General features: G+C 34.8%; 1 protein-coding gene across 5 annotated transcripts in view; it reads left to right on the top strand.

Moving 5' to 3' along the window:
- Positions 1-25,900, top strand: part of BRINP3 (BMP/retinoic acid inducible neural specific 3) — a 419,821-nt gene that overhangs the window by 192,754 nt on the left and 201,167 nt on the right. For all 5 annotated transcript variants that reach the window (XM_055144368.1, XM_055144369.1, XM_055144371.1 and 2 more), the window contains exon 3: positions 1,875-2,065. In XM_055144368.1, the coding sequence (XP_055000343.1) occupies positions 1,875-2,065 (191 nt within the window). The remainder of the gene's footprint in view (positions 1-1,874; positions 2,066-25,900) is intronic.

Here is a 25,900-nt window from a genome sequence, read left to right as displayed (position 1 = left end):
AGGTTACTGAGCCTGCTCAAGAAATCGATGATTAATGGGATTTCATGATTGTGATCTAAATTACTTAACGTGAGCTTTCTGGCAATCATTCCATTAGTACAGAAATTTACATGCAAATGGGTCAGCTGTTTTGTTATATATAAACTGGTTTGAGAAAATAGCAAATTTGCTATAGCTCTTTCTTATCATGTCTTGTCATATTTAAGAGAAAAATCGAGAAGTTGTGAATACTTACATTGGAAGAGATCATGCATTTTTCTATTTAAAATTATTATAAAGAAATAGTAATACAGTGATAAAGAAACAAAAGTGTGCTTGCTTTTGCACTGTTTAAAATGGTGCAAAACAGAAAGAGACAGAAGATTAGCATAGCCCCTGCACCTGAATTAGACCTAAAGTAACATTCCATACTAAAAATTAATGAGAAGAAAACCTAGAATTGACTCTCCTGATATTTATTCATATGTACAATTTATATAAAATTGATCATTCTATCATTGCATCACTGTCATCCCGTTGTTCGTTGATTTACTCGAGAGGGCACCAGTAATGTCTCCATTCCTCCCAGCCCTGAGATTTTAGCAGCCTCTCCTTACTCATCTTTCCCAATGACTGGAGGCTTTTACAAGGTCAGGGGAATGAAACCTATTGTTACTGTTTTTCGAATATCAAATACACCACTGGTAGCTTGCCAGGCTCTGCTGTGCAGGCGGGATACTCTCAGAAGCTTGCTGGGCTATATATATATATATATATATATATATATATATATATATATATATATAATACAGAAAATCTCACCCATGAAGGTGCATTCTTGATTACATAAATTAAAAAAATCTAATATAGAAACTCACATACGAAACTCTAAGAATACCCATATGAGTTGATACATTTTACACTTAAACCCTTGAAAAAAGATATACCACAGTTCAAGCTTCAAGTTAATTTTATTTGATGAAATTATCTTTTTTCCATGCATCAGAAAAATCAAGACATTGAGGTTAAGACTGTAACTTGTAGAATTAATAAAAAATTTAAACTTTGAAGATAATTTCTCAGGAGCACCATATTACTTAATACCAATTGCTATGTCACGCCATACTAAAACTTACATATGCTGTTTTAAATATTTTATTCACAATGCTTAATATGTCTATTTTGTGGACATACATGTACATAACCTAAATACTAAAATCCTCCCAGTCTCTCTAAAGCAGCCATTAGTCTCTCTGGAGGTTAATCCTGTCACCTGGATTTTCTGAGCACTGGTTCTCAGGTTGAAGCAAGGCTGTGCTATAAGAAAGAAAATAAATTAGCACCAATGTTCGCCCACAGTCTGGGTTCTTGTCTTTAGTTACAGAATAGGCTTTGAGAAGACAGTAAAGAAAACTAATATTAATAAAGGGTGATTTCTAAAAAAAATGGGGGACTTATAAGTCCTCACATTAAATTGAATAGAGAAAATACAATTAGAATTATGAAAATAAATTGTTTTATAATTTCCCTTGGAAAATGATAAATTATTACCTTTGTGTTTTTTCTTCTTTTTTAATAATACTACATTTATACTTGGTGTCTAATGAAATCATTTTTTTATGGATGCAGCTTTCTTGGAAGGGAGAGGCAGGAAAAGAAGTGGAAGATATTTTCTTTGAGATGCTTATTTTTTCTTTATTTGACGTGGTGTTAGAATATTTGCTCTTAGATAAATTAATTATAAATATTTCTTCTCCTGTTCAAATCACATGATGTATTTTCCAAGCAAGGATTATTGTAATATAGTGACCTCTTCTAAACTACCAAGTACACTTTTCAAATGAAAACGTTCAGACAGTTTTTGTATTTATGAATAAAATAAATTTGCTTTTCAGGGAGTTTGGCCGCTGGAAAGTAAATAACCTTGCAGTTGAGAGAAGAAATTTCCTTGGCTCCCCTCTGCCTCTTGCCCCCGAATTCTTCCGCAACATAAGACTTTTGGGACGTCGACCTACCCTTCAACAAATTACAGAAAATCTTATCAAGAAATATGGGACACATTTCTTGCTATCTGCTACTCTGGGAGGTATGACTCTTTGAAAATATTTGTGCCTGTGTGTATCTGTGCATAAAACTGTGTAAGTCAGGGCAAAATCTCAGTTAATATGTATAGCTGAAGTTTGAGCAATTTTAGATTTCAACTGTGAATTTTCAGTGCTTGTTTATTGAGTTATCATTAAGTGCCTTGTATGCTATTTCTGATGTTAAGTAGAAAATCAGCACAATGCCAGTGCCAGAGCAATAATATAGTGGGTAGGATGTGTGTGAGCTTGCATGCGACCTTGCACACAATTGTCCCAGGTTCAACCCCTTGCATCGGATGTGGTCCTTAATCCTCAACAGTCATCACTGAACTAGAAGAAAGCCCTAAGATAGCCAGGTGTGGACCCCATAAGAAAAATGACAAAAAAGAAAATGAGCACAATACTTGTGCTTGAAAATAATTCAAAATCTAAAGTCGCATCATAAAATTCAGGTAGATTTGTTATTCAGTCATATAAGATAATTATAAAATTTCATTTAAAACATGACTATGGAAAGTCATAGAGAACATTTCAGTTTTCCTGGATTAAATGTTGAAAAACTAAAATAAATTTGGTCACTATTTTAATATTTCCCACATGCATGATCATTATATGGAAAGATCATTATATCAAAGCACAAATTATGTTGCAACTGTGAAAATAGAGGTTGATTATATATCTATCTCAGGTTTTTATTTTATTTTAAATAAAGATATGATTTAAGGCAATTGAATATTTTTATTGTGGTAATATAAAATTTAACATTTTAAGAGACTGGAAAGACAGTGTAGTGGGTAGGTCACTTGTCTTGCACATGACTGACACAAGTTCCATCCCTGCACCCCAATAGTCTCCTGAGCCCTACCAAGAATGATTCCTGACTGCAGAGCCAGGAGTAAGCCCCTGGGCACTACTGGGTATGTACATCCCCTCCAAAATCAGAATTTAAGATATGTTAGATGACATTTGGGGAATTAACGTGTAACTGCAAAATATGTAAGGCATTTTCCCAAAATTCTAAATATCCCACTATCCTTAATATTTAGTTTTAGTATCAGGCTTCAAATAATGTCCAACCATTCTGTTTAGAAATGGGCACAATTCTTTCCTCTAATGAGCAGCACTGAAATCTGTTAGCTAGGAGAGCCATTTAGAGCAGAGATATTGCTTTTTTCCTAGTTACTGAGTCAGGTTGCCCCAGACAGGCAGGTTGATTGCACCAGTGTTTCAGGGAAAGCTGCCTACTCTTTATCACCAGTCCAGAAAATGAGACTTTTCATTCTTGTACACTCAGTCCTGACTGTCCACATGTCTCACTGGAGTTTCCCGAACAGCTCTGCTAGCATGAGCACTACAAACTAAAACACAAACGAAACTTCTTTCCTTACTTCTAACCCAATTACCCTGAGCCAAGTAGTACCATGTTTCTCATGAATGCTAAATTTCACTCCACAAAGAAGTTCAAGCAAGCAAGCCAACAAAATAACAACGAAAACCAAAACTGAATGAAGACCCTATTTCATGCTATTTCAATTAAAACTTGGGACTTAAAATCGAAATACCTCACTATGATTGGTGAAACATGATCTGAAGATCTTGTTGAAGAGGAGTTTCCTGATTTCATCTCAGACTTTATACTTTATCTTTCCTCTATTCTTATCATGTTCTACTTTTATCTGCCCAATTATTGCTTTCTCAGAGAAACTTTACATGACTTTCTGACCAGAAAGACTGTGGAGTGCACAGCCAATTAGCCTTATTGTTTAGGATCTCATTTGCATTCTTCATAGTATGCACTGTGTGAGTTTATTTTATTTGTTTTTGTGTTTGTCATCTGTCTCTCCTGCTTATTTTTGTAGAAAACAGGTGTCTTGCCTACATCTATGATCATTCCAGCCCCTGGGGATACAAAAGGGCTTGGGGAAAATAGTTTCTCATCAAACTTGTTAAATGAACAGATATGTGAAAGTATACTTTTCTTAGCAGGCTGAGGTTGTCCAGTTCACTAAGTAAATGTCACTAGCTTATGATATATATACGGAGTATAATTGAGATCAAATTCCAGAAAAAGACCAAATAAAAGAATCCAAACTAGAGAAACAAATGGATTAATTCACAAATAAAGATTCAGATTAGAGAAAATCAGGCACTGCACTGTAGCACTGTGGTGTTCACCGGGTAGCTTGCTACAGGTGGCTTGCCAGGATCTGGCATGTGGGCGGGATACTCTTGGTAGCTTGCTGGGCTCTCCTAGAGGGATGGAAGAATTTAACCCAGGTCAGCCTCCTGCATGTGTTACCCTACCCGCTGTGCTATAGCTCCAGTCCAATCAGGACTTGAACAAAATTCAGGGAGCAAGCACAGGCAGGCAAAAAAGGAGGAGTTTCCTGATACACTGAGGAAACAAACTAGATAGCCCCAAAGAGCAACAAAAGGAAGCCATGGAGAGGCGGTGAGGTGGAGCAGACCAGCTGAGAAGGCTAGTCATGATTACAGACAATTTTTCATTACCTTTACTATAAATAAATAATGATAAAATGATGAGACAAAGGGATCAGAGAAACCTGCTCTCAAATCCTAATTTCCTATTTCACCAGTCCTGACACTTTGAAATGATAAGCAGGCGTGAGAAGATAGCTCAAGGGCACTAAGGTGTAATTTTCCTAGTCCACTGCAGTCCAGCACTGACGAGTTTGTCCAGGACTTCTGAAAAGTCCAGGACCCCTTTTCAGTTACAAACCTGGTAGTGCTCAGGGCTTACTCCTGGGTGGGCTTGGATAACTATATATGGTGCCTGTGATCGAAACCAAGTCAGTTGCATACAAGGCAAGTGTCCTACCTGCTGTACTGTTTCTCTAGTACAATTTCTTTTAAGAAAGTAGACTATGCCATGATACTACTATAAATGTAGGAAGGTGTTCGTGACACAATGTTCTGACTTTATCTAGACATGCAGTACCTCCCTACTATTATAGTATCACAGCCTATCAGTGTGGAAATACCCTGGTAATTATGAAAACTGGCTCCGTGGAAGATGCAGCTGCCTGGTAAAGTTGTTCATTTAACCATACAGAGAACATTAAAAAGGCAAAGTGTATTTATGAGATCAAAGTATCAAAATTTAAAGACGAGTAATGGAAGCTTCAAATCAAACATGTCTGGAGGAGTTGAAAAAATCAGGGTTATTTTATAGGGAAAAAGATAAAAGAAGAATGAGGAAGCAGATGATAATGATCAAGTAGAGTCAGAAATAGAAGGTAAAACTTTTTCGGTCCGTTAGCAGAGGAGAGTCTCTTATTTGCTCCTAAGGATGTTAAGTGTTTGGCCCTTTACAAAGGCCTAACCCAATTATAGTGAAATCAGTTAAGGGTTTTTCTTTTTTCTTTTCTGTATTGAAAACTGTGGTACCATTTAAAAATGGATTCACTTATGTCAATCTTTGTATGCAATAAATTCTAAAGTAACATAAACAAAAGTAAGAAAAAGAAAGAATTTCAGAACATCTGATATATTCCCTGAATATAAAAATGTGGAACAAAGGAAAGGTAGAGTCAATGAGAATGTACTGGGCCAATGAGAGAGTTTAAAGAATTAGAAACAGTGCATGATGGCATGCAACAGTCTCTGAGAGCAGTTCCCGTACCTCATGACCCTCCAAAGCACCCTTTATCCAAGGAGGACCACAGCATCAGTCAGATCCTGCACTGATGGGCCAAGCCTCACTGCTGAATGGATTCCAGACCCTTAGAAAAACACTGTGGAGGTCCTATCCCATTTTTTTTTTTTAATAAAACATCAAAGGGTTTTTAGGGGTGTTTTTGTTCCTAGTTCCTTCGATGTGTGACTTTATGACATACTTATTTTTGGACAAAAATTTCTGGCTTTAATCTTACTATTAGAGATTATTTTGTAACATTCATTTTATGTAAATCATCTTCCTAACCTTTGCGGGATTAAATCACTCCTTCAACTTGATTATGTCAATGATGACAATATGTTCTCTCAAATTTTATTCCATAATTGAGAAGTCTTGCTTAAGCATTGCATTTCTTCCCATTTATTTATAACTTTGTAGAATGTAAGAGCTATAGCTAAACATCTGGATGTATTCATCACCACCCCCAAATTCCTAATTGCAGTGCCATCCCTCCACCAAATACCTTTCCACCTGTTCATTCCACTTCTTTCCCTTCAGTGACCAGGATAGTTTTAACTGACTTAAGGAGTTAATTTCACTGCTTTTTGCTAGTTACTTTGCTTTAGCTATTTATACTTCACATATGAGTGAGACCATCTGGTAATTGTCTTTTACTTACTTCATTCAGCGTAATCACTGCGAGCTTGTTCTATTTTCTACCAAAAGTTGTGATCTCAAATTTTGAAATGGCAGAACAATGTTCCTTTGAGTATATATACCAGAGTATCTCTGTTATCTATTCATCTATTTAGGGGCATTAGGTTGATTCTAGGTTTTGGCTATCAGGACTGACTATACAGTGAGCACAGAGGTGCAAGTCTTTTCAAAATAGTGCTTTCATGTCCTTCAGAAAAATGCCTAGGATCATACTGTGTTTAGATCATGTTATAATTCCATTCTTTGTTTATTTTTTTAAGAAATCTTCATATTATACCTAGAAGATACACCAATATACATTCCCACCAATGGTGTTCATGATTTTTTTCTACATTATCACTATGATCAGATATGCTCATAATAGGGGTGATGAATGAGAATTCTAATCTCCCTCACCTATAATCTCTGAGTATCTCATATATTTATTTAGTGTGTATAAATGCTGTTGAAATTATTTTTCTTCCTTAAATGTAATACTTTCGTTCTGTAACTCTGTGGTATAATGTTAATAATTCAGCTGAAATGCAGGAACTTATTTAAGTAGCTTAAGGATATAAACTAGTTACTGTTAATATGCATATGAGGGATGAAATTAGGCACTTTAAAAAGTATTGTTCTTGTGTTTACACTAAACATTTTTGTTACTGTTAAATATATTTTAGCTTCAAATACTTTACCTGTTTGAATGTAAAATTATATCAGTTCATTTTGAAGAAAGTGAGACTTCATAAAACTCAGCTTGAGCAAATTATCTTTCACTCACCTCTCTCTCTCTCTCTCTCTCTCTCACACACACACACACACACACACACACACACACAAACATGCACGGCACACACTTTCTCTTCTCCTCTTTATTGACTAAGGAAAAACTATGATACATTTTGAATATGTCATGTATATAAGCAAATATTTTAAACAAAAAGCATTTTGCACCATAAGCTTCCTAAGTAACTAGATCTTCAAGTGAATTTAACCATTTTTCAAAACAACCTGAGTGTAAAATACTCACTACCAATGTTAAAACGATGGAAGGAAAATACATGAAAAATGACTTTTTTTCCACAAGAGTTATTTAGTACATCATATTATTGGCATAGACATAAAACTTGGGATAGCATATCTGAAGCCTCTAATGGAATATTTTATAATAGATAAAGCCAGTGATTGAATTATCTTCCTATAGGAGAGAATAAATTATAAGAAACTTCGTTCAATATATGTCATTTTCCCTATTTATTTCATCTTATAACTTCTAGCTATTTATCAATATAGTAATTCAGCCTGTTTCTATTTTGGATAATGATATCTAAACTCCATCACTGCTTAAATATCTAAAATAAGCTACTCAATTTAAAGAATCAATCTTGGAAAAGATTGCACTCCTGGGATGTATTGATTTTTAGCTATGGAATATATTTTATGAGTGTTTTTCTAATATATTTTATTATAATACAATAGATGGCAAATACTGACAGGAAAGTGTGCATGTATTCTGAATACAGAAATGCCAAGGGGACAAAAGAATGAAAAAAAGAGAGAGAAAGTTTAAAATGGTTAGGGTTTCCTTAAAATTTTCTTATAATACTCTTCCTTACAAGAGAAAATTTATCTATTACAAAGTATCGGATTTGGATTCAGGATCACTTACAAAGGATAAAAGACTCAAAAAGATGAGGAGAACATATTTTGTGTGTAGCAACAAAAATATTTACAATAATTTAAAATGTACCCAGCGCCTCATCTCTATAATTGTGGAGACTAGTCTAGACAGTCTTATTCAAAAGATTTTATTTATATTATTTCATTTTATTTTATTGAATCACTGAAATACACAGTTACAAAGTTGTTCATATTCTATTTCAGTATTTCAGTCATACAGTGATCCACCACCTGTTCCTATTTTGCCTTCATCAGTGTACATTTCCCACCACCAAGGTAACCAGTTTGCCTTCCCCCAACCTGACTCTATGTCAGATGCCTCTCTCTCTCTTCTCTCTCTCTGTCTCTGTCTCTGTCTCTGTCTCTGTCTCTCTCTATACCCTTCTGGGCATTCTGATTTTAATTTTAATCATCGTGAATCTCAGTTACAAAGTATTCAGGTATTCATTATTAAATTTCAGGCATGCATGTTCCAACACCAATCCCTTAATCAGTGTTCACTTCTCTCCACCAATATCCCCTCTCTTCACCCAGCCCACCTCCAGAGCGGGCACATTTTACCTCCACCATTGTCCAAATGGGTCCCCTTCTAACATCTTCCCGTACTGCTGAGTGCTACCACAGACCCAGTGGCAAGCAGCCAACTGAAGAGAATTTCTTCCACTCTTCCTTCCTATTGCCTTGGGCACTTGTTGCTCCTGTATGGAGTTTCTGTATGTCCCAACTATGCAAGAGATCATTCTGTGCCTGTCCCTCTCCCTCTGACTAATTTTACTCAACATGATACCCTCCAGATCCATCCTCTTATCAGAATTGCTTGACTTTATCTTTCTTTACAACCCAGTTATATTCCATTGTGTTTGTGTATCATAGTTTCCTTATGCAGTCATCTGTTCTTGGGTTCTTGGTCATTTCCAGATTTGGGCTTCTAGGAATAGTGTGACAATGAACAATGAGCAGAGGTGTGCAGAGGCCTTTTCCGCATTGTATGTTTGAACTCAGGGTGTATTCAAAGGTGGGACTGCTGGGTCATGTGGAAGTTCAGTTGCTAGTGTTCTGGTCCCATCAGTCTTTGGCATAAACCTAGGTACCTTCAGTCAGTCTGAGTATGACTCAGGTAAGTACTCAGCCAGTCTGAGTACGACTCTATGTCCTCTACATCCTCTTAAGCCATTCTCTTTCCTGCACTTAAGCCTTCTCCTTGCACAGGGCATCTTCATGGAAAGTCAGGATTTCTAGAAAGTGAGAATTATTTTGGCAGGATAAGTTCATTGAAAAAGAGAGCAGAATATGCCCATTTAATCATATATTTTTAAAATTGGATCAAAATTCATTTTATGAGCAATAGATAATGCATTTGTATCTGTCATTTTACAATGGAAAAGATACTTTCCATTATCAACAACGTCAGGTTAAGTCAAAAGATACTGAATGTGCAAGACTTTTAAAAACTTACTAAAATAGAAATAAAAATACTTTTGTATTTGTAAGTCTTATTTTGAATTGGGAAATTGTATCTTGTGATTAATTTAGAAAACATTCTTTCTTGGTAACAAAGAAAAATATATGATACATATCCTGAATAGTTTTAAAATAATGAAGATAGTCTCATAGTTTTACTTTTAGACTAAGCTAAGGACTATATGGTTTATAAATACTGCCATGTAATTCAGTCACTTGAAAAATTTTAATATGTTGTATTTGTACAATAAAAAAATCCAAATATTCTCACTGAATTTTAGAAATAAGCAATTTTCACTTTTCTCAATGTGAAATGCATTCTCTATGAAGTATTCACAGTTTTCAGTTCTCTGTCATCTACCACCTTATTTCAAAATCCATTAATGTTTGTCCTTCTCATTTTCACATAGTCACTTCTTAGGAAGTATGCAATCTATTTTAGTTCAACTGTAGCATAATTAAAGTGATTTTGACAAGATTATATAAACAAATGCATATATCTTAATCAAGTAGTAATAATTACTTGAAAGTGAATAACTATTTTGACTAATAAAATGCTGTATTTTTCTTTTTGCTTTTTTGGGCCACACCCAGCAATGCACAGGGGTTATTCCTGGCTCTGCACTTAGGAATCACCCCTGGCAGTGCTCAGAGGACCATATGGGATACTAGGAGTCGAACCCGGGTCAGCTGCATGCAAGGCAAAAGCTTTACCTGCTGTACTGTTGCTCCAGCCCCAAAATTATTTTTCTATTTTTTGTTTGTTTTTTGCTTTTTTGGCCACACCCAGCGATGCACAGGGGTTACTCCTGGCTCTGCATTCAGGAATTACTCCTGACAGTGCTCGGGGGACCATATGGGATGCTGGGAATAGAACCTGGGTCAACCGCATTCAAGGCAAACGGCCTCCCCACTGTACTATCGGTCTGGCCCCTAAAATGCAGTATTTTGGACTGAGGCTCTAACGCAGCAGTAGAACATTTGTCTCACATCTGTGCATGCTGGGTTAGATCCCTCATACCATAAATAAAATTAAAAAGCTGTATTCCATTTCAAGAGAAAGACCTGAAATTAAAAAAAATAAAAACTTTCTTCAGATGTTTCTATCATAGCTTTTCATTTACAAAATGGCACCAAATTGGAAAAGGTATTGAACTAAGTGTACAAGTTTGTCTCTGTGTCTGTTGTTTCATCCCACCACCCCTCCTCCACTTATATTCCTCCAGTAAAGAAGATTTAAATATAACAACTAAGAATCAGGGTGAGAGAGACAGTGCAGTGAGTGGGACACTTGCTTTACATGGGGCAGACCTAGCTTCAATCCCCAGCACCCCATATGATACTCTGAGCTCCTTCAGGTGTGATTCTTGAACACAGTGCCAGGAATAATCCCAGAGCGCTGCTGAGTTGTGACCTAAAAAAATCAAAATGAAGAATAAAAATAAATAGAACTAAGAATTTTCTAAAGATTCCAAGTCATTAATTGAATTAGCCAATTCATGTGGATAATAATAAAGATAACAAAGAAGCAAATAAAGTAACGGTTGTTATGCTAATAGTTGGTTCAGTCAGTGGCATTTCCTAGAACGATGTCAAAAATAAACACCAAGTTTTAGAATTTTATGTTTTACTTTTTGTTTTTTTTGTTAATTTGAGGATTTCATGAGATAGACAAGTCAGGTACCCATCTGTTTGATAAGTATATACTGAGTTCCCTATAACAGTGCGAAGACCCAATGTTATCTATAAAAGAAGCTCCTAGTCCTTGACATACACTCAGATATTTAAAGGGTCCATAGATTTTCCTGTGATTTAAAGCCTCATTGCTAGTGTATGTTTCATGGACCCACAATAACAGCATCACCTTAGAGCTGGTTAGAAATGCAGTCTCAGATTCCTTCTCAGATTAATGCACAGAAATCTACATATTAACAAGATCTCCAGGTGATTTATATGCACATTCAGTTTGAGCTGGGCTGTTTGGAGTATCTGTATAAATAAACCATTCCAGATATCTCTCTTTGAGGATTAATCTTACAAAAAAGTAATGGCAGGTGCCAGTAACTGCAATATAACAAAAATATTCATTATACCATTGTTTGTAAACAACTCCAACACAGAAGTGACTTAGTTGTTTTTAACTCCGGTTAATAATAGTTCTGTTAAACCTTTCAAGTCATTGTTCTATAGAAAATATTATGGTATCTAGGCATCTGTTTAGAAATTTTAAAGGTTTTTTGTTTGTTTGTTTTTTTGTTTCTTTGGAGTAGGAGTTTAACTTAATAATACTATAAAATCAGCTTTATTTCTTCAGCATATTTTGTAAAACATGTATTTGTCAATGTTGTATAATACTACCAATTTCCTTCACATAATATCTTACAGATGCCAATTGGTGTAAAGCCAGCATATCTGTTTTTCACTGGTTTTATATAGTTGGCACTGTCTCTTGTCAGAAGTCTATTTTTCTCAGACTTGTTTCCTCCAATAATGTTTACTTTTTAAAAAACTGCATCTTCTACATTATATTAGTAGAAATATAGATATTATTAGGATGTGTGCCAATTAACTTGTTAGGTTAAGGAAATGTGATAGCCGGTGAAGAGAGCAAAGTGAACACTGAAGACTGAAATACAGCATTAAAAGAACTGCATGCCTAGATGATTGTAAGACTTCAGCACAAGGAATAAAATGATCTGTCAGCAGAAAGGAAAATAGAGTAACATATTTGAGCTAAAAGGATAAAGCAAAAGCTAAACCTAAAAACATTTACATTTGTGCTCTGCTTGCAAGGAGTTATTCCTTTGAGGAGTCCTACTCAAATAGCAATTCTTTATAAGTAACTACCCTGAAAGCAAAAGAGCTATTTGCATTGTGTGGAAAAGTAGAAATTCTCCTATATTCATCTGGTTTCTCTTGTACTGAGTAAATAATTACATTAATATAAAACATAGTAGTAAGTTAAAAGAATTAACATATATATGTGTATATGTATATATACATGGACTGAAGCGATAGCACTGTGGGTAGGGCGTTTGCCTTGCACGTGGACAACCGGGTTCGATTCCTCCATCCTTCTCAGAGAATCTGGAAAGCTACCAAGAGTATCCCACCCGCATGGAAGAGCCTGGCCAGCTGCCCATGGCGTATTTGATATGCCAAAAACAGTAACAACAAATTCTCACAGTGGAGACATTATTGGTGCCCACTTGAGCAAAATCAATAAATTGGACAACAGTGCTACAGTGCTATGTATATGTACATATACAACTTATATATATGTATAAAACATGAAGATTTTAAAGATGATGAAACAAAGGGGTTTATTTCCTGAGTTATGAAATGAGAGTTATAACTAAGGAGGAAGGAAACAATGACCAAGTTGATGAGAAAGTCACATTTCTGTATAACATATTACTCTACCGTATTGGATAATGCAGGTTATTCACATGGAAAGGCTAAGTCTGTACTCATATTAAATCTCAAGTAGAGGTCAATTTTTTAGTTCTTCTAGGTACTAAGATTGTGATGAGTTTCTTAGTTGCCTCCTGGACTTCCTTCTTGATCTCAATTTGAAATATTCTACATGCTGCTCTGACATCTCTTAGTAGTAACTGTTCTGATATTATCAAGAACCATTACCAGTAAAATCTTCAGATGATAGGAAGTTGAGTGGCTGAACTACATCAGCTATTGGTGCACATATGTTTCTCTTAGAGGAATTCTACATACAATAAATCAATGGAATAGCCCAAGTACAGTAGCTATGATTATAAAAAAATGAGTAAACATTCCAGGTGGTTTTGTTTTTCGTTGAAAAGAAGAACCCAGATCTCAGTAGTTTATAACACTAATGCCTGTGCATCATACACAGTAGGTTTAGTCGTCGATTCCATTGCATTATGCTCTGGGAATAATTCTATGTTTCATTATTATAGGAACCAAATTGGAAAAGTCTCTTTTTGGAACATGTATTTGGAACATGCTTTCGGGGGAAAGCAGAAATCAGATAGAACTTGCTGAATCCCCTAATAATTTGTACTGTATCATGGCATGACTGGGTGATTTATGTCTCATGAACTTAAGCATTTTCCTTTCAATTTCAAGATTGAGAAATCATTCATGAATTTCTCAAAAGTGTTCTCTATATGAGAGAACGAAATCATGTTTCGATTCTGGCAGGGGGAGAAAGTAACATCAAAGAATCATGAAATTTACCACATTGTAATTATTAACTTATCTCCTGAGAATTTTTCTCATTCTCTTATTCTGAATATTTTATTCTAATTTAGAGCATACATTCAGTAATTATATGCATTATAAGAGAATTCAAATTAAAGTGGCAAATTAATAGTTTGAAATATTTTTTTGTTTGGCTTTTTGGGTCACCCCTGCAACGCACAAGGGTTACTCCTGGTTCTGCACTCAGGAATTATTCCTGGCGATGCTCTGGGGACCATATGGGATGTTGGGAATCCAACCCAGGTTGGCTGTGTGTAAGGCAAACTCCCTACCAGCTGTGCTATCACTCGAGCCCCAATAGTTTGAAATTTTAATTTTCATTCCTCTCATTTGTAAAATCGATGTTATAAAAATCAGGGGATTTTGAGATATAAAATACGGCTATTTTTTGTTTTTTATTGTCCTCTGTTTTTATGTCTCTATAAAGCATCCTTCAATATGTTTTTTTTTTTTTGCCCTTTGGGTCACACCCATCGATGCTTAGGGTTTACTCCTGGCTCATGCACTCAGGAATTACTCCTGGTAGTGCTAGGGGGACCATATGGAATGCTGGGGATCGAACCCAGGTTGGCCGTGTTCAAGACAAATGTCCTATGTGCTGTGCTATGGCTTCAGCCCCCAATCTGTATTAATGTAGATAAACTGCCTCATTATTTTAATTGTAAAAGACAACTGCATTATTTCAGTGTGAAATTATCACATATTTTTATATTCACATAGTTATTTCTGTATTCTAACAGACTCAGAATGTTGACTCATTCTCAAAATAATATTTAGTTTTCACAAAATGTGTTGATGCCCCTTAGAACTCATGCCTTATTTAAGAGCTACAGTTTGGCTAAAAAACATGAATAAAAATGACATTTGTTCACTAACTTGTAGTTGATTGACTATAATCACTATAAACATGCATATTTTGAATTATTAACTGAGAATTCTGATGAACTTTTCTGATGATCTCAGTTGTGAAAAAAGGTATCATAAACGTATAGTGGTTGTATGTCATGTCAGAACAGACCTCTTAGAGAAAAGAAAAAAGTTTTTTACCATGTAGATAAGATGTATTTCTCAAAATGTCTTTGATATTTTACAACCCATGATATAAGAAACCTTAAAAGTTGGTTAAAGACAGGACACTCATATTATAGAGCTGTTTAGTTTGGTGTAAATTAGGTGGAAAACAGTAAAATTTATAAATGATTATGATAACTTAAAGTGCAGATTTAAACTGTCTCGAATACTTTAGGAAAAGGTTTTGCATGCATGGATTAATGTCCCACTGTACAAAACCATGTGAAATTTATAAATAAACTCACTCTATCTGGCTCTTTTTTTCCTAACTGGTTCTTGAAAAGAATAACCAACCACTATATTTAATAATCCCATATGTCTTGACGACAAGATTCACCAGAAAACAATTTTCGCTAGGTTCAGGTTCCTGTGGTGAGATGCAATATCTATTGAATTAAAACTTATGAAAATTTAAAAACTTCTTATTTACTGTTAGAATCTAATAAAAAAAAGGAAGGAGAGGATAACATTTATTTTGGGGGTTGTGTGTGCTCATAATATGAGTTCTGCCAGACTCGATAGAATTATTGCTTAATTTTCTCAAGTAGTAGAGAGTTGGATATCGTCTCCTGTTTGGAAGTTGGAATGTAAATGTTACTAAAACACTACAGACATTCAGTGGAGGGATTAAGTGCTGTCAAAGTTTTCATACACCCACCTCCCTCTCTCCAAAAGACATGATTTTGTTTACCTCATCAAATCAAAACTTCATCAAAATTCAAAAATACATAAACTGCCTAATAAAATGTATTTAGAATATTTTATTTTTTCCATAGTATAATATAAATATTTATTCTTCAGACTAGAATAGAAACACCTAATTACTTTATAAGTCTTATATGTATTAATAAATATTTTATATTCAAATGCAGACAGTTAGAAAATACAAGAATAAATTTTTCTACATCTTCATGAGATTGAATCCAAATCAGGATGACAATGATTATAGACAATTCTTTCTTTATTTTCATATTTGTTTGCAGAATAAAATGTTCAATTTTTTAATTTATATTTTGTCAGTTACCAATCTGAAATAATGATTAAAAATTCTAACTAGAGTCATTTTTAAGCTATATCACAAAATACTTTAACTTCTACAAACTAATATTGAATTAAATAATTCTATTTCCTTTTTAAAAATAAGCATATGTTAATCTTTTATGAGGAGGAAGACAAAGTACTCAACAGAGGTCCTATTTTGAATACATGAATGGTATTGGTAACATAAAAAATGGAATACAATTAAAAAGGTAAAGGACACTTATTTTTATATCAAATATTTGTGTTTCAGTATACTAATCAGGTTTTCTAAGAACTCTAAGATGTGATGATGAGGAACAGAAATAATAAGAGTTTTATGGGAAGAAAGGAGAATAATAAGATAATTGGTTATAAGTGCTAATTTAGGTTAACAACCTTGAAGTGTTCTTTGCTATGCAGAGTTTATAGTCAATCTATTCTCTGGGAAAATAACTGTATTCGTTGGCTTTCATTATCCAAATTACTTTGTCAACACTTTTTTTTTTTTGCTAAATAGATTCTTAAAACAATGTGTTTTTTTTTGTTGTTGTTGTTGTTGTTGTTGTTCAAAAAACCAGACATTTGACCTGGTTAGTATAGAACAGTTAATACTTTTTTCTCTTTTATGGTTGTCCTGACCCCATTTAAAAATATCTCCAGTTGTCAATTTTTTACAGTGTGACAATATTTCATCTGAAGAGTAAAGACATATGGAGAAATTCACTATTTACAGAATTTTTGAAGAGATATTTAGTCTTTCTGTCTGTAAATGCAAACTATAGGAGTATAATTATCAAATTTATTAAATAAAAGGGGCTGGAGTGATAGCACAGGATAGCACAGTGCGTAGGGCGTTTGCCTTGTACTCGGCCGACCTGGATTTGGTTCCTCTGTCTCTCTCGGAGAGCCTGGCAAGCTACCAAGAGTCTCCTGCCCGCATGGCAGAGTCTGGCAAGCTACCCGTGGCGTATTCAATACCTCAAAAACAGTAACAAAAAGTCTCACAATAGATATGTTACTGGTGCTTGCTGGAGCCAATCGATAAATAACGGGATGACAGTGATACAGTGACAATTAAATAAAAGAAAGGCAGACTTGTTTCTTAAAAATATGATAGCCAGGTGTCAGAGTGATAGTAGAGTGAATAAGGTTTTGCCTTGCATGTAGAATACCTGAATTTGGTCCCTGGCACATCATATGTTCCCTTGAGCCTGCTGGGGGTGATCCCTGAGCACAGAGCTAGAAATAAATCCTGAGCACAGCCGGGTGTGGCACCAAACAAATGAAAATGATAGCTAAAATTAGTAGAGATGTAAAAACAGGGACCGGATGTCTGTATGTAGTATTTTGTTTTCATGTAGGGGAGGGAAAAATACACTTTGGTGTAGTTATCTATATTTTTGGTTAAGCTACCTCCTATTAATAAAAGATTGATTCATATTGGCAACCCATATGTTTCTAGAACTCTATACTTTCTTTGGTCCTTAAAGCAAAAATTTCCCTTTTGCTACAATATAAAGCCAAGAATTTATTTCTTTTATTTAGCTCTCAAAGGTGGATTCTGTATTTATACTATCAAAATTTCTAACTGTATTGTTTTACTACATAGAGTATCTTTGTAATAAAGGTCTTCATTGCCTATTGGAGAATATTAAGAATACTTTAATAACAATAAAATGATTGATTCATAGAAGTAAAAGAAATGTTTGATAGAGTGTTTACCTCCTATAATCATAGAGGAAGCTCAGAAAAATTAAGTAACTCCCCAAATGATCTAAGCCACCATCTTAAAAATTAATTCAAATTAAAATGCATAAGAGGGTTAATTTTGCTAGTTGATGAGGAAGAGGGCAATAGATGAAGACATTGTACATATGAAAAGCAGTTGCTCTGTTATGAGATGTTTGCCCTATCATGCAGACAGACTATTCAGACAAATACTTATAATAATTCTATGCAAGAGTAACATTTTACATTATTATACATTTGAAGGGTAATGATGAATTTTTTTATGTTTTATTCCCCAGAAATTTTCAGACACAAAGCAGAGACTTGACAGCAATGGCCCACATATCCACATAACACTTTATTTACAATGTATGTCCAAATACTGATCATAATTTTCATATGTCTCATAGATGACATAATCAAGTTTACTTATATTTTGTTTTATTTATTCTGAGATATATTATAAAATATGATTTATGGTCCAGAGAGATCGTACAGTGGGTAGAGCATTTACCTTTCATGTGATTGACACTGGGTTAATCCCGCCACCCTAGATAGTCCCCTGAGCATCACCAGGAGTGCTGTCCAGGGAAGGTCAGAGTCAGAATTGAGCCCTGATACTGTAGTGTGTTGTAAAAATCTATGCACGCCGAAGGGCGTGTGCTCTTTCGGGCTCTCCAGGTGGCTCTGTCTCATCGCCTGCGATTGGTGCTCTGGAACTGCTGTGTATGGGCTGGATCGGGACGACTGTTGGCCAAGGACTGGCAGAGGAGGAACGGAAGGAGCACCAAGCTGATTGCTGATTAGTTACCGTTTATTCAATCTTCCATCTTTCTCATCTCCTGCACTACTAGCCTAGTCCTCTCTTTGGATCTACTGCTGCCCTCTCTCATCTCTGTCCTCCCTTTTTCCACTCTTGCCCCTGTCCCTAGGCTATAGGCAGCCAGGTAGCAAAATCAACATAAGAAAGCCTTTCCTGAGGGCCATCAAGTTCAAAGGGAACAGAACCTAGGGGCTTTCCAAAGCCCTTCCTGACTGCAGGCAAAATACCTCTTAAGGGTTTTTTCTCCTCTCCTTAGTCCAAACACTCGTTAACATCTTAATACTAGTTATTTTTGTATGGACATAGCAAGAGATACATTGAGGCTTGCAAGGCAGCTCTGCTGGCAACATCTTGCCACAGGATCAGACTACAGCATTCAGGCCAGATTAAATCATTCCTAAACCTAGCAGGGTCCGAATCTAGTTATCACTATTTGGTACATGATAGCATTTGTCCATGCCCAAGCTCTTAACTTATAGTTAAGCATTAGGCACTTTGGCCAGGCCCATCTTGATGCCAGGGTAGCACACAACTCACCACTTGCCCTGGGTCCATCCCGTCCCTCGTTGGGACCTTGCTTTTGGGGGTGCTAGGAAATAAGGGCAGCTGAGGCTTACTGCCTAGGAGGAAAATATCATGTAGAGTCAAATGACTCCCAGGTTACAAAGAATAGCATTTGCTAAGTCTTCCTGTGTCCATACAGAAGGACATGGCTCTGAATAAACTATGCAAAGGACTCAAGGAGAAGAGAAAAACAATATATACAAGTCAACAGAACATTAAGAAAGAAGCTACAAATAAACAGAGAGGAATGGGAGCACTATGAAGGAAGTAACCCAATAAACCTAAACTACCTGAGGCTGTGTTATCCTACAGTGTGTAACTTAAAATCCAAACTAAAATAGCACTGTCACTGTAGCACTGTCGTCCCCTTGTTCATTGATTTGCTTTAGTGAGCACCAGTAATGTCTCCATTGTGAGACTTGTTGTTACTGTTTTTGGCTTATCAAATATGCCACGGGTAACTTGCCAGGTTCTGCCATGCTGGCAGGATACTCTTGGTATCTTGCTGGGCTCTCCGAGAGGGATGAGGAATTGAAGCTGCAGTGACCATGTGCAAGGCAAACGCCCTAACCATTGTGCTATCACTCCAATATGCTTTGTTCAAAATACTGTTAGTACATCATGTAAAACCATTTTTAAGCTAGAAAAATTTTAATCATGCCTTTAGTTTTTAAAATTTTTTCTATGTAAATTAATTTTTATAGATAAAAAAGCTCAATAATCTATTGTCTAAACATTATGGTAAGATAAACATATGGTAGTCTTTCTACTAACGTTTATGGCACTAATTTATTCCTCTAATATTTTTAGTAAATACTGATTATTTTTGAGGTTAATCTTAGCAACATGTTTTAAGCAACAAAAATATATCCATATACTGTATATTCTGCTATTAAATTATGTCACTGGTGAAACAACTGTATGTAGTTTGCTTTCAGAAGATGAATGTATTGATGTCACTTACTTCATAGGAAAGCACTTTAATGTCCTATACAATTGTAAACAGATCATTCCCATTGATTAGTTATGTGTACTGTTGGAAATATCACATATTAAAATATAATGAGGAGACTTTAGACAGTGTTTCTCTATGAGATATTCTTATAATGATATTTTTGAATCTGTTATTGCTATTATCAGAGTTCTCTCTGTATAACTATTTGCATTCCTGCCAACAATCAATCAGTTGGCCTTTTCCTGTATGGATTGCAGTCGCTCTGCCACTTTCTGACTTTGGCAAATTCTGAATAACAATAGTTTATCAATATTTTATAGTTGTATTTTTTTTACTTTAGTTAGATTGAGTCTGTTGAAATATATATTGGGCTTTTAAAAATAAAACATTTTCTCAAAAATTTTTGGCCATTTTTTTCTCCTCTTTCTGCCTGCATCCTTCTTGCCTTTTCCATCATGTTTAGGAGTTTATGGAATGTTAGAGATGGCCTTTTTCAACTTATATTAGTTGTAAATAGCCTTCCCAATACAAATGTAATTTGATTTATGTCCTTGGATAAGAAAACAATCTTTTTTCTTTTTTCTTTTTTTTTTTATTGAATCACCGTGAGAAAAGTTACAAAGTTTTCAGGTTTAAGTCTCAGTCATACAATGATCAAACATCCATCCCTTCACCAGTGCCCATGTTCCACCATCAAGAACCCCAGTATACCTCCCATCCCAACCCCCACCCTACCTCTGTGGCTGATGATTTTCATATTACTCTCTCTTCACTTTGATTACATTCAGTGTTTCGACAGAAAACTCACTTTTATTATTTGGAATTTTCCCTCAACAATCAGACCTGCCGAAAAGGCATCATTAGATAATTTTTTTTTTCTATGGCTGAGAATGAAGAGCGTATGACGTGACGTAGATGTGACAGCGGTGGCACGGTTCTGTATTTCTGGTAATTTAGTAACTAAGTCCAGAGAAATTTCTGCCAGAAGCCATGTCACTAGAAGCTTGTCCCTCTGTCTAATGGGCTCTAAAAGATGGTGGTTGCCATGCCACCACTGAAAGGAAAGACCGAGGGACAAAAACCTTTCCCCTCCAGGTGCAGCACAGGGCCATCGCTTAGTTCACAGTATAGAGGCATTTCTGCAAGAAGCCGCTGGGTTCCAAAATTGATTTGTGTACCTCTGGGATCATGGCCGTTCAGGATCGGAGGAGCCATCTGTGGGTGGCCACTCAGGGTCTCGTCTGGGCAGAGAGCAGCACCAGTACCGCCGCCCCCATCCCGAGATTTCCCACACGAGAAAAAATCTTTTTATGTGATCTAATTGATTAATCTTTAAAAAAATTGTTATTGAGGAAGTGTGATTTATAATATTGTTGCGTAGTGTCCCATGTACATAATTCCACACCACACTGACTACTTGAGTACCCATTTCCCTCCTCTTAAGATCCCAACGATGCTGCCTTTCAATAACACTTCTCTCACTGTGCTGTCTCTGGCCCTTATCATACTACCTTGCTGTGTGTCTGTCAGTTCATATATTAGAAAAATCATTCTGAATTTGTCCTTTCCTTTTGACTGACTTCACTCAGCATGATATTATTGATCAGTCTCTTACAGTTTCTGAATTTTTCATAATAAATATACTTTTCCCACAATTTTTTTCATGTTTCTTTTTCTAATATGTGAAGGGTTTCTTTTCTTTAAAGTACTTATACAATTTTGGAATGTCTCCGCATGCACAATCACATTTTTAAGTTTGCAAATAGCCATTCTGACACAATACAACTTGTTGAAGAATCCATCTATCCATTGAATTAATATTTTATTTTGATTTCTCAATACACTTGTATTTTTAAAATCATTTTGCTGTTATGTTGTGCTTTCTCACATCAATACTTCATTTGTTGTACAGACTTTTTGATCTCTGATTATATATGAAAAGCTGCATTCTTATCTATAAGGAAAAAGTATCATGCCTATTTTTTCATATAAAATATTCATTGATTTATGAATATAGGAATAAAAAGGGCATATTTTACTTCGAATTAGACTGCATTAAAGTTATAAATTAACTTTAGGAAAATTCATTATTTATATTTTTAATATTATTTTCAAACAAGGCATCCTTTATGCCATTTATCAAAGTATTTTTTAATTTCCTAATTTTCTTCTAACATTTTGTTATTTTATATATTATAATTCAGTTTTTCAATTAGATATTCCTTGGGTAGTTCAGCAGACTGAGTTAGTAATTTTTATTTAAATTTTTTGACATTTTGATATTTTTTGGTACAATGTTAATTTGTTGATTTTTCTTTGCTTTCCAGCTGAATAGCTGCATATCTACATATAGTTACAAGTGCTTTTTTTACACACTCTATTAGAGTAATATCATAAATATATATTTGTATTATAACAAATTTTTTATATATATAATGTTAACAATAATATCAATTCTGAGTATATTTATCTTATAGTGGTTTTAATGAATTTATCTTCTGAGATTCTAAGAAGGAAATATTATGTTTATGGCCATGTGTATTATCTTTCTAATAAATCATAAACTAATGACTAATGCATTGAAATTAAAGCATCATAGATATAATTATTCCTCAATGTAATTTGGGGCATTAGTAGAGATCAGAACTTTTTTCTTTATGTATTAATATGCTCTATTATATGAATGCTTTTTTTAATTGAACAACCCTTGTACTCCTAGAATTACAATGCTTGGTCACAAAGAATACAGTATTTTAAATTTACATCTGTTTTTACATCAATATTTTTCTAAGGTATTTTGTATAATAGTTTAATATTTCCAGAAAGATGTTTCAAGATTACACTCAGTGTATTATGAGCTTGGAAATATTTCTCCATCTCTTCTGCTTTGGCAATTTTTAAAGTAGTGTACTTTTCAAACACCAAGTTTGGAAAAATTCCCTGGTATCATTTAGTCTTTATTTTTTTCATTTTTTCATTTTGTTTTGTTTTTTCTTGAGTTAGATTTTTTTTGCAAAGTTTGTATAGACATTTTTTAAATTATTTAGAAGAGTCTTTCTTATTTATCCGTTTCTTTATGTAAGTCTATTTTAAAAAAAGGCGATTTTCTAATTTATTTATTTATTTATTTATTTATTTGCTTTTGGGGTCACATCTAGCGATGCACAGGGTTTACTCCTGGCTCTGCACTCAGGAATCAGCCCTGGCAGCGCTCAGGGGACCATATGGGATGCTGGGAATCGAAACGGGGTCAGGCACGTGCAAGGCAAGAGCCCTAGCTGCTGTGCTATTGCTCCAGTCCCAGATTTTCTATTTTAATGTTGTTTCAGTTTTGCGTTCAGACATGGCAGTGCTCAGGGATTACTCCTGCCTTTGTGATGGTTCAAAGGTCACTTCTAATTGTGATACCAGATTCGGAACTGGTTTTACCTGTGTGCCAGGCAAACTCCTAATCCCTGTGCTTTCACTCTGGCACCTTGTTATTTAAGCTGTTCATCTTATTTTCTCTTTAAAGAGATACTTTTGGATATGACTTACTACTTTTAATTATTCTTGAGTTCATTGATAGTGTTTTTCTTTATTTCCTAATATTCCATTATTTACTTTATGTAAATTAGTAAAATATTTTCTGATATTTTGCTAATATAACTATAAGGCTACCACAAGTATTTTTATAATTTATATGCAAAAACAGTTATGTCTGATAGTAAATACATAATATTGTAAGTATAGAGTGAAAATGCTTTAATTCTGATATATGTATTTTTTCTAAGTTTTGTTAAGAACCATGCGATTTTGTTTTCATTTATCCTACTATCCAAAAACAGATAGATTTTTTATTTTGAATGCTTTTAAAATTTTTTCATCAATTACTGTGTTATTGTATTATGCTCAGCATATGTGTCAAAAGAAAAATTAGAAACTAGTATATGGTTTAAAATAATTGTTTTCCATGCAGTTCAAATTCTGACTCTGGATCCTAGCCTTGTAGAAATGGTCCCTGAGTACAGAGCTGGGAGTAAGACCCAAGCAGAGAAAGCTGTGCCTGAGATTAAGGTCGGCTTTATTCAGAGGAACTACTGTAATAAAGTTTTACTATAAGAGAATGAATTGATCTCCATGTCATAAATAAATATGAGAAATGATTTCTAGTCAATTAGCAGTGTGATAAGGGGTCTGTTAGTGCGAGGTAGTAAACTGAACTGAAAATATTCCTGGGAAAGATGGACAAAGATGATCAGACATCACCAGAAATATGATGGGGGTGAGGAAGTTGTTCAGGCATTAAGAACATTCAGAAAGCCAGAGAGGCTAAAGTGACTTGATAGAAATCTTGCTGGAAATATGCTGTTAATGACATTTCTTCCAGAAAGGACTCATGAGGAAAGACATAAAAGAGCTTATATGTAGCTTGGTCAAGTAGAAAGTCTTTCACAAAAAAAAAAAAAAATCAGATATTTTCATTTATGGGCAATTTGGTTAAAGATGTGTATAATTGTGAAAATAATGTCTCTTTTTAAATGCAAAATGCACAGTTTAATATCTCCCTTATTAACTGTGTTGTCTATTGCTCCAGGCCTCATCAAAATGTTTAAATCCAGTGGATCCCTAATGGTTTTATGAACGTTTGTCATTTTCTTTTACCTTGGCAATATATGTATATTTTACTCTATTGCTCCTGTGTTTTCTGCAAAGCAGAGCTATAGCATTTCCATTTAAACAAACTTGGAAAGTTTTAGTCTTTAGCATGATAAATTACTTTTTTTATTTAATAATTGCAGGCTCAGATTCTGCAATATCTGATAGAAAGATCTGTAGCTTTGATTATATATTTGTTTTTTCAGTTAACCAATAGATCTTTGTCATTTTCTTTTTAACTTTGTTCAGTAAGACACATTCTGGCTGTCTGTCTGTCAGATTTCTAGCTGCTATAATCAAACTCACAGACTAGGCAACTTACTAACAACAGAAATTTATTTCTCATAGCAGTGGAAGTTAGAAGAATGAGATGTGAATGACAGAGAGATTAGTGAGGTCCTCCTAGTGGCAGCCTTCTTGCGTATACCAGGGTGGAGAAATTCTCCAGGTAGCTTGTTTTAGAAATAAGCCAGTCCAACATTTGTTCTTAACCACCACTGAAAACCTCCCCTCCAAAATTCTCTTTCATGTTAGAACATTTTTAGATGATACAAATATTCTACACTTACATATGTCATGATTTTCATAACGGAGTTCTTATATAATCATGGCTCTGTTTTCTCTTTGCTCCTGTACAGGATTTGTTCTTGTATAGGTACATTCACATTGAATGTATACTGACCTTCTGTGATGCAGTCACCTAAAGCTCCCCCATGCTAGTCCATTTCCTCTGGGAGTAAATAATTGTTGTAATGTATTTTCCTTGGTGTATAATTATAAAGATGCATTATGTATTCTCTTTCTGTTTTCACATGTCCCCAGCTGAAAACTGTTTATCATTTACTTGGGGCCAGATGCTGTTGAAATTTTACCTACTCATTCACACATTTTATTGAAAATTTTCTCTTTTTACTTCAATTTTTAGAACTAATCAACTTAATCTTTAGCATCCATGTTGGAGTCTAAGTATAAACTTAAGATGTGAATTTTAGGAATAATATTTGTTGATGACTATTTTTCTGCCATCCCTTAAACTGGTCTCTTGCAGAGAAGAAAGAGGGATTGCTTCAGATGGAATTGTCACCTGCTTGTTTGCCTTTAACTCTGAAGAGAGGAAAATATTATTCAACTAGAAAATCTAACTTGGTGTTTCATAAAACTGGCTTGTCAGTTTGTAAGTGGGCATAATGCCACCTGAACAGATGGGCTCCTGAGAGAAAGAACAGAAATCAATTTTGACAATTATGTGCTAAATGAATATCCAAGAATATGGAAACATGATGATGCAAACTCTTAAACTTAAACATTGATGTATCTTG

The sequence above is a fragment of the Sorex araneus genome, chromosome 7, assembly GCF_027595985.1.
Source record: "Sorex araneus isolate mSorAra2 chromosome 7, mSorAra2.pri, whole genome shotgun sequence".
In the NCBI taxonomy this organism is placed as follows: Eukaryota; Metazoa; Chordata; class Mammalia; order Eulipotyphla; family Soricidae; genus Sorex; species Sorex araneus.
Note: the sequence above shows the minus strand (reverse complement) of the source record. Positions and strands in the feature narration are given on the sequence as shown.